The following is a 13,697-nucleotide window of genomic DNA, read 5'->3' as shown; positions in this document are numbered from 1 at the left end:
ATAATCCATTCCGTTTTGGGTTCTATTCTTGACTTGAAAATCTTTGTAAATATATCAAATATATCACTCCAAAATTTATTCAACTTTGTACATCCTACAAATGAATGTGTTATATTAGCGTTTTGAAACAAACATTTATCGCATCTGGGAGAGACGTTTGGATAAAATTTATTCAACCTCGTTTTTGAATAATATAGTCTATGTAATAATTTGAATCGAATTAAATTATGTCTTGCATTAATAGAACAGTTATGTGTATTCATCAAATACTTTTCCCATCTATCCTTCGAGATCTTTATCATTAGCTCTTGTTCCCAATCTTCCCTTAATGCTTCTGTTGAGGGTGATTCTCTATTTAATATATTATTATAAAAGTATGATATTAATTTTTGTGAATCAGCCTTAATATTCATTGCTTCTTCTAAAGGATCTAAAAATATAGTTTGAAATCTATGTGTATATTTCTTCATAAAGTCACATACCTGTATATATTTAAAATATTGATTATCCTTCAATTTAAATTTTAATTTTAATTGTTGAAATGATAACAGTTTGCCCACATCATACATATCCCCTACTTTCCTAATCCCCAGTCTATCCCATTGTTGATATGTGTTGTCGATGAGAGAAGGTTTGAATGCGGGGTTGTTCAATAGTGGGGTTAGTACTGATAAATTATTTAATTTCAAGGATACTTTTATTTGTTTCCAAATTCTTATTATATTGTGAATAATTGGGTTCTTCATATATATTATACTATTCAATTTTATCGGTGAGAGCAGGATCGTTCCTATATCGTGCGGATAGCACTCCTCTTTCTCCATTCTTATCCACTCCAACTGCTGAGTGGAACTATCCAGCCAGTATATTATGTTCTTAATATGCACTGCCCAGTAGTAATATATAAAGTTAGGTAATGATAAACCCCCAACTTCTTTAGATTTGCACAAATGCTTTTGTTGAATTCTATGTGTTCTGTAGTCCCATATAAAATTAGTGATAGTGGAATCTAATTTTTTGAAAAAATATTTTGGAATATATATTGGGATCGCTTGAAACAAATATATTAATTGTGGTAAGAAAGTCATTTTTATAGCGTTAATTCTACCTATCAATGAGAGCGGAAGCGTTTTCCAAAATTTAATCGTATCATTCAGTTTATTTAATAGTACACCTCAGATTTCTATTAAATCTTTCCCCCTTCACCTTAAACCTATGTCTAGTTCTCCATTCCCCTACTCTAGGCAAGAGACTCTGTGGGTTTATCCAATGTATTCCTCTCATGATTTTATCCAGGAATTTATAGCCTTGCTCTGAAATGGAGCTTGGAGCTTTCTGGTGTACACAACGTCACAATTTCAGCATACAACTCCCTTCATTTCTTGGAGTTTCAGTGCAGGACCTACAGAACCACGAAAGACCAGCTTAATTTTTTATTTTGATCGGGTCCATGAGATGTGCACCAATCTGCAGAAATTGAAAAAAGGAGATCAGAAGAAATGTGTACTAATCCTGAGATTGATACAAAGGCTATCTTTGCTACCTGGAAAGTCTATCTGAAGTAACTCAGTGGGTCAGGCAGCATCTCTGGAAAACGTGGATAGGTGACCTTTTGAGTCGAGACCCTTCTTCAGATTTAATTCTTATACATATCAATATCCCAGGAACAAATTGAACAAAACTTTAATCGCTACACATTCGGGTTCTGCCCCGAAACATCATCTATTCATTTTCTCCTGATCCACTGAGTGACTACAGCATTTTGTGTCTATCTTCGGTATAAACCAGCATTTGCAGTTCCTTCCTACTCATCCCTACACTTATATGATCTCAACCGAGTGAACTAGCAATGATGTCCTGTTTTGCTTCAAAATTTATCTTCCTTAACATCAGACTGACCTGCTCCACCTGCATTAATACTGGAGCAAAACTAACAAGCTTATAGTAATTTCAAGTAGGACTCTGAGATCTGAAGCAAATGTATCAAGGTAAGTCTATAAATAATCTCCTGTACCTGGTAAAGTGCCATTCGTAAATCCATTGATAGAGTACATCTTGATAGGAGTCTTTTCATCCTCATAATACCAGCTCCTACTTTCATCGAATACAGAGAACAGTAAAACAAACTCTGATTGGAATTCATTTTGTTCCCCGTTTTCATCTAAACTGCCTGCGTAGAATGAAGAAGAAATGAGCATTACTGGAAGATTCTTGGCCATAAAGTTGTTGTGGCTCAGAGTTGCAGGGGTCTGACAGGGTGGGAGTTATAGGGATTGTCCTGGCCAAACAATGCTGTCAATTAACTTTCCAGCACATCTTTCGGGGATGAGAAAAAAATGGAGGAAAAAAATACACTTTAGCAGGGAGAGCACGCAAGTGCCACACAGACGGGTACCTGAGGTCAAGATTGAACCAGGATCTCTTGAGATATCAGGCATTAATATTAATGCCTAAAATCCTGGAGTTTATAGGGATGATGGGGAACAGCTCATTGAAACTTACCAAATAGTGAAAGACCAGGATAGAGTGAATGTTTCCACTAGTGGGAGAGTCTAGGACCAGAGGCCAGAACCTCAGTATAAAAGGACGTACCTTTAGAAAGGAGGTGAGGAATATTTTTAGCCAGAGGTTGGTGAATCAGTGGAATTCATTGCCACAGATGACTGTGAAAGGAAGGCAAGTCGATGGATATTTTTAAAGTGGAGATTGACAGATTCTTGATTAGTCCCCATTTCCCATCAGACTGAACGGGATAGATTGGTTCCAGGATTGGGCATCAAAGGAAAAAATAGCTACAAAGGTCAATGTAATGACAGTAAAGTAATACTAAGTGGTAGTAGACCAAAAACTGAATTACCTGGCTTGCAGATGAGTAGGGCTCCAATCAATCCTGACTGCCTATCTTTTACAATATCAACATCAGAAGAATAAATATACGTTAGGCACTGAGGATCAAATGTTGTTGGTCCTACTTCTTCCGTGATCTTCCATTCATAAGTATGTTCTTGCATTGGCTTAATATGTTCGTCATTGCTTTCGAAGTATAATCTGCTTCCATGAATGAATCCTAAGCCACACACAAAAAATAACAATGTTAATGTTTCCTAAATTTCAAAATACAAAATTATTTCACATGCATTTTTAATTTCTTGATTTTCCACTTATTTTTACCATAACCAGATTGCAGTGGAGGCCAAGTCCTTGGGTATTTTAAAAGCAGAGATTGACAGGTTCTTGATTAGTGAGGGTCTCAAAGGTTATGGGGAGAAGGCAGGAGAATGGGGTTGAGAGGGAAAGATAGATCTGCAATGTAGGAATTGGCTCGATGGTCCAAATGGCCTAATTCTGCTCCTATGACATGAACATAAAAAACATAGAGCATACAGCACAGGAACAAGTCCTTAGGCACACAATGTCCATGCCAAACACGATGCATGTTATCCATTTCCCTCTATTCCCTGCATATCCATGTGTCTATCTAAAAGCCTCTTTAATGCCACCATCGTATCGGCCTCTAACTTCACCTCCCGACAGCACGTTCCAGGCACCCACCACCCTCAAAAATAACTTGCTCTGTACATCTGCTGTAAACTTTGTGCCTCTCATTTGAAAGCTACACAATCTGGTAGACACAATCATGAGTGACATGGATGAAGTGAACGTTCATTGTCTTTTTCCCCAGGGTGGACGACTCTGTGGGCATAGGCTTAAGGTGATAGGGGAGCAATATAAGAGGGACCTCGGGGGCAACCCTTCCACTGAGAGGGAAGTCCGTATCTGGATTGCTCTGCCAGAGGAAACTATAGAAGCGGATACAATTACGACTTTTAAAAGTAATTTGGACAGATACTGTATATGAATAGACAGGGGTTAGAAGAATATGGGCCAAAAGCAGGCAAAAGCAGACTAGCCCTGTATGCCAACTTAGTCGGCATGGACAAGGTGGGCTAAAGGGCCTGTTTCCATGCTGAACATCTCTATGACTCTAATGCAAAACAACTTAAAAACTAATCTAGCACGTTATAAAATAATTACTTTTGGTTTGGGTTTTGGCTGTTTCTGGCTTGCCCCCTTTTCCAACACATACAGTTACGTTAAACATTAATCACGTTTTCAAGGGAAAATCAGCTTGTCCTTCCAACTATTTACATTTACAAAAAACACTGGGCATCATAGTGCAGCAATCAGATTAATCCAGTGTAACAAGGCTTGGAACACAATTAGCTGTGGAAGTCCCCTCCTCCAACAGGCAGCTACACAGCTATAATTGAAAATAGTGGTGGATCAAATTAAAGAAAATTAGAAAACTATCACCGTGCATGAACAGATTGTTCCTCATGCTTTGTGTATTTTCAAGCATTTTCAAATTTTTAATCTGATGTGAAAACTTATGTCAAGTTCTGGGATTTAAATATAGACTGGAGCACAAGTCAGAAAGGATCCTGCAGAAAGGATCTTTTTCACCAATTTAGAAACAAGGAACTGCAGATGCCGGTTTACAAAAAAAAAGACACAAAATGCAGGATTAACAGCATCTCAGGCCGCATCTCTTGAGAACATGGATTGGTGATATTTTGGGTTGGGATCCTTCTTCAGACTGATTGTGGGGAGGGGGAATAAAAACTGGAGGAGGGGCAGGACAAAGTGTGGCAGGTAATAGGTGGTCACAGACAGAGTGGGGGGGGAGGGGGTGGTGTTGAAAGGAAGATGGTTGGACAAAGGCCAGAGATGAAAATAGTTGTTGAGACAAATGGATTGAAAAGCTACGAATTGTGAAGCCCACGGATCTGGGTGGAGAACTGAGGTCCTCTCTTTTTCACCAACTTCTTGAAGCCATCTTTTCGATTGTTGAAGGCTGTTAGTTTTACCGACAATTTTGATGCGTGGAATTTCTTTAGAAGTAATGTCTCATCCCACACGGCTCGTCCCATAGTAAATATTACGACAGGTCACACCTTTTATCATAGCCTTGGGCCCACACTTGTCTTGATACCAGAAGATCTGCATCACAATGTTTGGCAAATAACTAACCTTTGGAATGGTTGAGGAATGCTTTCCGGCTAACTGTTTAATTTGATAGCTTAAACCTGCGACACCTTCAGCCTTTTACATTTGATGAACAGCATGTGGTTCTCATTAAACTTCAAAGAATCATTCGACAATTTAATTTGGGCACAACTAATTAGATCGCTTTTTCTTCCTTCAATCCAATTTTCCAGCACCTGCAGTATTTGAAGTAATAATGCAGTTTTCTAGGTGTGAAGCAGGAAGTAACAGGATCAATTGGTGTTTTTATGTCCTCAGTCATTCTACTGAATGTGATCTATTTCATTGTCTTTGTATTCTTCATTCATTACCCAAAGACCAATGCAGGGAAACACAGCACACCTCTATGTCTCACGTCTCTTCCTAGAGTAAAATAATACTAGTCCAATTATTGAAGGAAGGAATTGCAGACGCTTACATCTTTACAAAAGAGGACAGTGTGGGGTGAGGACTGGGGTGACTCAGTGGGTCAGGCAACATCTCAGGAGAACATGGATAGGTCTTCGGACACATTGAGTCTAAAGAACTGTCCCAACCTGAATCGTTTCTTTGGGATGGGGAAACCAGAGCACCCGGAGGAAACCCACGCGGTCACAGGGAGAATGTGCAAACTCCACACACAGACAGAACCTGAGGTCAGGATCGAACCCGGGTGCCTGGCGCTATGAGGGGCAGATGTGTCATCCTAAATATCCAATTACTACTTCCCTATCCAAATGGATCTGGGGTTTATATCAGCCAAGATCTGATTGAATTGGCTTCTTCTGGCCTATCATTCCAATTTTTGTTCTATTTGTGCTTTTCATTAGGCAAGACATCCCGTTCCATAGCATTCTAAATAAAACTTTTTAAGAAACTGTAAAAAGTCATTAGAATCTTAGGAATTATTTTACTTGCCAAAGTTATTTAATTTTTGATGAATGAATTATATTTAAATACTTAAGCTCTTAGGAATGAGAAATTCTACTTTGATCAAAATGTTAGAGAGCATAGAACAGCACAGCTCAGAAACAACCCCTTCGGCCCCCAATGTCTATGTCACACATATTGCCAAGATAAACTAATAGTTTAACTCCCCCAGCATGAAACATAGAATCATAGAAAATAGGTGCAGGAGGAGGCCAGCACCGCCATTCAATATGATCATGGCTGATTATCCACAATCAGTGCCCCCCTCCTTGTTTTCCCCCCATATCCCTTGATTTCATTAGCCCTAAGAGATGCCCTAATAAATGTCTATTTCTTAACCAGGCTGTCTATTTCTGTCTATGCCTCTCATCTATCTATATTACTAAATCTCTGATCTTGACAGCTTTTGGCCCACTGTGCTTCGATGTTCGACAGAACGCCACCACCTACGGCCGTCATTTTTGGCCACCTCGCTCAGAGCCCCCCTCCGCCTTACGGGTGTGGAGGATTTTTCCCATCGATGACAAATCAGAGAGATATTAATGTTTTTTTTTTTAATCACCATTCTGCTGCCCCTGCTGGAGGGAGGGGGAGGGACTATAAAACCAGGAAGTGGTATGCCTCACTCAGTCTCTGCAAGATGGATGAAGCCAAGGGTCACGTCTCTCTGAGCTCTGAATAACACTGAACAAATGTCTACACAACTGTGAGTACCCTTAATGTGGTTTGAAAATGAAAATATGGTTTGTTTGAAGTAAAAAGGCACTGCCTGCAAATGGATGTTTGGGTGCTTTGGCTTGAAGTTGAAAGGCACTACTTACTGCAAATGGTGGCTTGGGTGCTTTGACTTGAAGTTGAAAGGCACTACTTACTGCAAATGGTGGCTTGGGAGCTTTGGTTTAAAGTTGAAAGGCACTACTTACTGCAAATGGTGGCTTGGGAGCTTTGGCTTGAAGTTGAAAGGCACTACTTACTGCAAATGGTGGCTTGGGTGTTTTGGCTTGAAGTTGATAGGCACTACTTACTGCAAATGGTGGCATGAAGTTGAAAGGTGGCATGGGTGCTTTGGCTTGAAGTTGAAAGGCACTACTTACTGCAAATGGTGGCTTGAAGTTGAAAGGCACTTTACTGAAAGGCACTATTTACTGCAAATGGTGGCTTGGGTGCTTTGGCTTGAAGTTAAACGGCACTACTGCAAATGCACTTACTTCCTGTTTGCACTGTATATTGATTTTAGATAAAACGCTACCACGTACAGCTGTGATTTTTGGCCGTCTTACTGTCCCCCCTTCTGCTGAGCAGGTGCAGAGAATTATTCCCATCAATGAAAAATAAAAGTGTTTAAAAAATGTTGAGAATCCCTCTCCTGTCAATCACGCCCTGAAAGCCACACCTTTTCCGGTGGAAGGGGGAGGGGTTATAAAACCCGGAAGTGTAGGTGTGGCTCAGTCTCTGCATGATGGGGGACGGAGAGGTCATGACTCTGTCTGAACTGTGAATCAACTGAAAACACACTGAATGTCTACTGAGCCATAAACTGGGCCACGAGCCCGGTGTCACCTCTAAAACAGTCCCCCGTACAACAGTAAAACAGTCCCCCGTATAACAGTACTTAAATAAACAATCCTATTGTTACAGTTTCACCCTGCATGAAATGATATGAAGCTGCATTTGAATTTGGTGGCCTTGGACCCAGCTTGAAGTGGAATGAAACTTCACTGAATTTGGTGGCCTTGCACCCTGCTGAAAGTGGTATGAAACTGCACTTGAATTCGGTGGCCTTGCACCCTGCTCATAGTGGTAAGAAATTGCACTTGAATTTGGTGGCCTTTCACCTGCTTGAAATCGTAGGAACATGGATTTAAATTTGGTGGCCTTGCACCCTGCTTGAAATGGAATTTCAAGGAATAGTCATGAGTCAACTGCCAGCCCACCAGCCGTGAGTGAGCTGCCAGCAGATCAGGCTTGAGGGACTGAGCTGCCACCCCAAGAACCCATACCAGCACTCCAGAAAGCCCCCCCACTCGCCACCAATATCGCCCTCCCATGTGAACATGGGACCCCCGCTTAGTCTAGTAATTTTATATACTTCCATCAGGTCACCTCTCAGCCTGCGATTCTCCAGAGAAAGCAATCCAACCTCTCCTTACAGTTAATATCCTCTAATCCCAGCAGTACTCTGGTGAACCTTGTCTGCACTTTCTCCAAAGCCTCCACATCCTTTGTGTAATGGGGTGACCGGAACTGCACACAATACTTCAAAGGCTGCCTAACCAAAGTCCTGTAAAGCTGCTTTTTGATTTTGTGTTTACATTAAATAAGGGTAGAAATGCATGATTGCACAACTCTGCAGGCAATGTTTACTGGGTCATGGTTCAACACCCTTTTCTGGTAACCTTGTGCGTGGGCCTCTGAATACTTTTTTTATTAATTAACTGTCAGTCCTATTAATTAACTGTAAAGTTAAACTGAAATGTTTCAGCAGTCTGACATGTTTTAACTGAGAATATGCCATTGTAAGATTCTAGCCAAGGTGGAATAAGAAATGATAAGAGGATGAGATAAAAACAGTGATTTCTACCTTCTTACAAATATATATATATATTTAATTAATGATGTGTAACCGATGCCACATGATATTTGACTTCTCATTCAAGAGACAATTAGTCACGTTAACCGAGGGAAAGATTTCTCAAATTACTATTGAACCATAGAAACAAAGAACTGCAGATGTTGGTTAATACACAAAAAGAACAAAGTGCTGGAATAACTCAGCCGGTCAGGCAGCATCTCTGGAGAACCCGGAGAGGTGACGTTTCAGCACGAGACCCTTCTAGAAAGTAGCCTTGAGCTTTCATCTTCCTCATTAGACACCCTCGGACTATCTTTAATCGGACTTAACTGGTCTCTATCTTGCCCTGTACGTTATTCTCTTTATCATGCATCTGTACATTGTGGATGGCTCATTTATAATCATGTGTATACTCTTTCCGCTGACTGGTTAGCATGCAACAACAGCTTTTCAATACCTCGGTACAGCTCGTTCTATATACCCACCACTTTATCTGTGTGGAAAAAGTTACCCCTCAGGTTCCCATTAAATCTTCCCCCCTCATCTTAAACCTATGTCCTCAGGTTCTTGATTCCTCTCCACAGCGTAAAAGACTCTGTGCATTCACTCTATCAATTTCCCTCATGGTTTTATACACTGCTTTTTAAAAAAATATATAGCAATCAAAAACATTGATTAAAATTGTTTCGAGAGTCACACTTTTTCGAGATGCCTGTGGAAAGTCAATTTCTAATGATGAAGAAATGCAGGCTCTTAACCCAAAATATCGACCCATCACTTTTGCCTCCAGAGATGTTGATTAATGCAGAGTTTTTCAAGCAGTTTGTTTTTTTGTTCCAGATTCCAGTCTCTTATCCTCTCTCTTTTCTCTTTACAATGTCTTTATGCTAGCTTTGTTGTGCTTGGGTTACATATCACAAGGACAATATTCCCTTGAGGGCTGAGGCCATATTGTGATTGTTGCTATATCTTAATAAGACAAGAGATGGTTAGCATCATACAAAATGGAAACTGGCCCTTCGTCCCAAGTTGCCCACACCCACCAACATGCCCCATCTACACCAGGGTCCCATGCCAACTAAGATGACCGTCTAAAATTGTCCCATTTTCCCCCATGCTAGTCCCACTTGCCAATACTATTGTATTTGCCTCCACCACTGCCCCTGGCAGCGCGTCCCAGACACTCATTCTGTGTCAAAAAAACTTGCCCTGCACATCTTCTTTCAACTTCTCTCATCTTAAAGCTATGCCTTCTAGTCTTTGACATTTAGGCCTTGAGAAACAGGTGTTGAAAATAAAGAAAATAAACTCAAACATGATTAAGTGGTAGATTCTGCAAAATAACAGAAAGATGGCCCAAAACAGGGCGGTACGATGGCACAGTGGTTGAGTTGATGCCTTACAGCACCAGAGACCCGGGTTCGATCCTGACTATGGGTGTTGTCTATACGGTGTTTTCTCCGGGTGCTCTGGTTTTCTCCCACACTCCAATACGTGCAGGTTTGTAGGTTAATTGGCTTTGGTACAATTATCCCATGTGTATAGAATAATGCTATTGTATGGGGATCGCTGGTCGGCGTGGACTCGGTGGGCCGAAGGGCCTGTTTCTGTGCTGTGTCTCCAACGTCTAAAGACAGTGAGCTGCACTCACTGATTTGGCCCGTCAGTACATGACATCCAACTGGTCAGGTTGGAGGGTATGACCCCAATACTGGTGCCCAGCACTGTTGATGGTTCAAACCTCTGCCTCCCACACCAGGTTCAGTACTGATGAAGATGCCCTCATGAGATGCAAAATCTTGCGCTTCCTTAAAAAGTTTGCCTACCCATGATAGGAAATTCTCCCCAGTGTAATCTACAAGTAAGGCTTTGGCAATTCAAAATAAATAGCTGCTTTGTCATTAATTATATCACAGAGGGAGATCTAGTTATCCATCTCAACTAGATGGCCCTCGGGGCAGCAAGACGAGGCATACTGTACTGGACTGTAAGAAAGAAACCAATTCCACTGTGCGCTTGCACGTGACAGTAAAAGCACCAGTGAACCGTTGAACAGTACCTTCAGCGGATTTGTCGTCTGGGATTCCCTGCGGACGAAAGTTGAAAGAGTAGGCGGCCTTATTCTTGAAATGGATTTTTAACGTATCCCCAACTTCAGCTCGTAACGTTGGTCCCAGCAGTCCTGTAATAATCCCCGCACAAAGGAAACGATAAATCGTGGAAATATTAAATGTATCTATTAATCCACAGTTGTTGGACGAACGGGGAAGACCGGAATGCTCGGTTGCCCACGTTATCGGGAGGGAGCCACTGGAGACGTGGAACGCGAGAACCAAAGGTCGGTAGGAGGGTGAGCCGAGATAATGCCTCCAGCGCCTTCAAGGCCGGTTGCAGAAGGAGCCCCCTGGGACACAAAGGTGGCCGGGCGAGGAGAGGGGCGTCAGTTCGCAGGCCGATGGAGGAAGGCCCTGCAAAGGCCCCGATGGAGGAAGGCCCGTGCACTCCGTCTATTGGAGTGGCTCCCGATCGGGAGCCACTCCAATAGACGGAGTGCACGGGCGGACCGGATTTTGGAAATGGTGCTAAAACATGGTGACGCCTGCATGTGTCATTGACGCAAAAAGAATTTCACTGTGCAGTTGCATATGTGACAATTGAAGCAGCGGTGACCATTGAATATACAGGTAATGATGAGGCAGAATACAGGAGGTAAATTGAACATCTGACGGAATGGTGCCAGAACAACACGCTTGGTCTCAATGTCAACAAGACCAAGGAACGGATTGCTAACTTCAGTGGAGGGAAAGCTGAGGATCTACGAACCTGTCTTTATCGACGGGTTGGCGGTGGTATCAACAGCTTTAGGAGCCTGGGTGAACATATCACTGAAGATCTGTCCTGGACCCAGCACATTGATGCAATTATGAAGAAAGCTCATCCAATGCCCCTACTTCCTTACAAGTTTGAGGAGATTTGGCATGTCGACGAAATACTACATTGAACTTCAACAGGTGCAGTAGAGAGCATATTGACTTGTTGCATCACAGCCTTCTTCATCAACCCAACTGCCCAGGAATGAAGGAGAGTGCAAGGCACTGCCCTGGCCATCACGGATACTGAATTCCCCACCAGAGAAGGAATCTATAGGAGGCTCTGCCTCAAAGAGGCAGCCAATATAATCAACTACCCACACCACCCTGGCCATGCTCTCATTTTGCTCCTACCATTGAGAAGAAGGTATAGGAGCCTGAAAACTGTGACCACCGCATCCAAGAACAGCTTCTTCCCAACAACCATCAGGCACTTGAACACTAAACATTCACCTCAACCATAAAACAACTACGGACTGTGTCTTTTATTACATTTTTCCCCCAATATTCTAGTTACTAAATTGTATGGATGATCGTTGGTTGGTGTGGACTCGGTGATTGGCCGATTGGCCTGGTTCAGCTCTGTATCTCTAAAGTCGAAAGCCTAAATTAATGAATTCATGATGATTAAATGTATCTGTGTGTATTGCGTTTACAGGCCTGTTAAGCTGCAATATATAAGAATTTCATTATTCCATTGTTGGTACATATGCCAATCAAACAGTCTTGACTCTTGCATTTCATACCCTTTTAGGTTTAGGTTTATCATTGTCACATATGCCGAGGTACAGTGAAAAACTTTGTCTTACAATACGATAGGATAGAACTTTATATATCCCAGGAAGGAAATTGATCGGTCAACAGTCATAAAAAAAACAAGATACATGAAACATGAAATTAAAGTGACGAGTGGAAAGGATTGGAGATGTGCAAAGATTGGGGAGGGAGGGAGGGTGGGCAGTCTTGCACACTCTCCAAGCAGATCAGATATACCACCCGTACACTTTGACCATTAATGCCAACTCAATTTTTAACACATTTGATTTTATGTCAGAGCTGTAGTTACCTCTCCACTCGGGGCCAACTTTTTCTCTGCTGAAACCAGAGTCATGGTACTCCTTGTAAACAATTTTTTGAAAAGTCTTGGTTTCTGCTGACAAACTGAAAATAAACCGTTATAGAGAAGGTGTTAGCTCACCTTTCCAAAGGCCATCACCACCTCAAAGACAGACCCTGATTCCCAACTGAAGGACTAGTTGATCTACAGAGTAGGAACAAGGAACTGAAGATGCTGGTTAATACACAAAAGGACACAAAGAGCCGGAGTAACTCAGCAGGTCAGGAGAATATGGATAGGTGACGTTTCGGGTCGAGATCCTTCTCCAGACTGATTGTAAGGGAAGGTGGGGGAGAGAAGAAAGCTGGAAGAGGGGAGAGGCAGTCAGAGCCTGGCAGGTAATAAGTGGAAACACAGAAGCAAAGAACTGCTGATGCTGGCTAATATACAACAGGACACAAAGTGCTGGAGTAACTCAGAGCAGGCAGCATCTGTGAACAAGATTTAACTACTTTCTTCAGACTGGTTGTAGTGAGGGAGAGGAAGAAACGGGGAGGGGGAGACAAAAAGGGGAGGGTGGTATTCAGGTTTACACGAGACACAAGAAATTCTGACTGTAATTAGTTAAATATTTATTGCTTTTAAATATATGCAATTAACGAGGGAAGAGAAAGATACGATTCTAACCTGTGTCCTCCACGTTTGGAGTAGACCCACTCTATTCCAACAGCGGCTATATAGTGCAGCCTTACTGCCGCCAAGCAGCCGCATATGAGACATGAAAACAGCAGCAACAGGAATGAGGAGCGGGTCTTCATGATCCTAGCCCGTGTCTTGCAGACTTCTCGTTGCCAAAGTCCACCAACCTGCCCCCAGGTTTTATTTGGAGTCTGACGCGGGGACAACGAGCGTGTCAACGGCAGGATCACAGGGCTGTCGCAAGCTTCTGGGTAAACACAGGTGCAGTCAGACACCGCTGCGGTTCTCTCCTGAAGCTTTAGCGGCAACTATGTGGCAACATCAGCTACGCAGCCCTGTGAAATAGCACCGAACATCGACCGGGAGAACCAGCGCTGATATGCTTCAAATACAGTATGCAGTGACAAGGTACCTTCAATCCGAAACCTTGAAACCATATCTCTGCCCATTCTCTCTACATATGTTGTCTGCCTGAGCCGCTGAGGGTTCTTCCAGCGCTTTTGTGTTCTGCTGAAACGATTGGAAGTATTGCTCATGAAATGTT

The 13,697-nt window shown here is 42.2% G+C and overlaps 1 protein-coding gene across 1 annotated transcript in view; it reads right to left on the bottom strand.

Annotated features, from left to right (window-relative positions):
- The window catches only part of f5 (coagulation factor V), a 57,298-nt gene extending 43,601 nt beyond the window's left edge, over positions 1–13,697 (bottom strand). The window contains exons 1-5 of the mRNA XM_055644648.1: positions 13,142–13,697; positions 12,464–12,558; positions 10,587–10,709; positions 2,858–3,067; positions 2,015–2,170 (exon numbers count right to left, since the gene is read on the bottom strand). Coding sequence (XP_055500623.1) covers positions 2,015–2,170; positions 2,858–3,067; positions 10,587–10,709; positions 12,464–12,558; positions 13,142–13,272 — 715 coding nt within the window. The 5' untranslated portion in view covers positions 13,273–13,697. The remainder of the gene's footprint in view (positions 1–2,014; positions 2,171–2,857; positions 3,068–10,586; positions 10,710–12,463; positions 12,559–13,141) is intronic.

This window comes from Leucoraja erinacea, chromosome 13, assembly GCF_028641065.1.
Source record: "Leucoraja erinacea ecotype New England chromosome 13, Leri_hhj_1, whole genome shotgun sequence".
Taxonomy (NCBI): domain Eukaryota; kingdom Metazoa; phylum Chordata; class Chondrichthyes; order Rajiformes; family Rajidae; genus Leucoraja; species Leucoraja erinaceus.
Note: the sequence above shows the minus strand (reverse complement) of the source record. Positions and strands in the feature narration are given on the sequence as shown.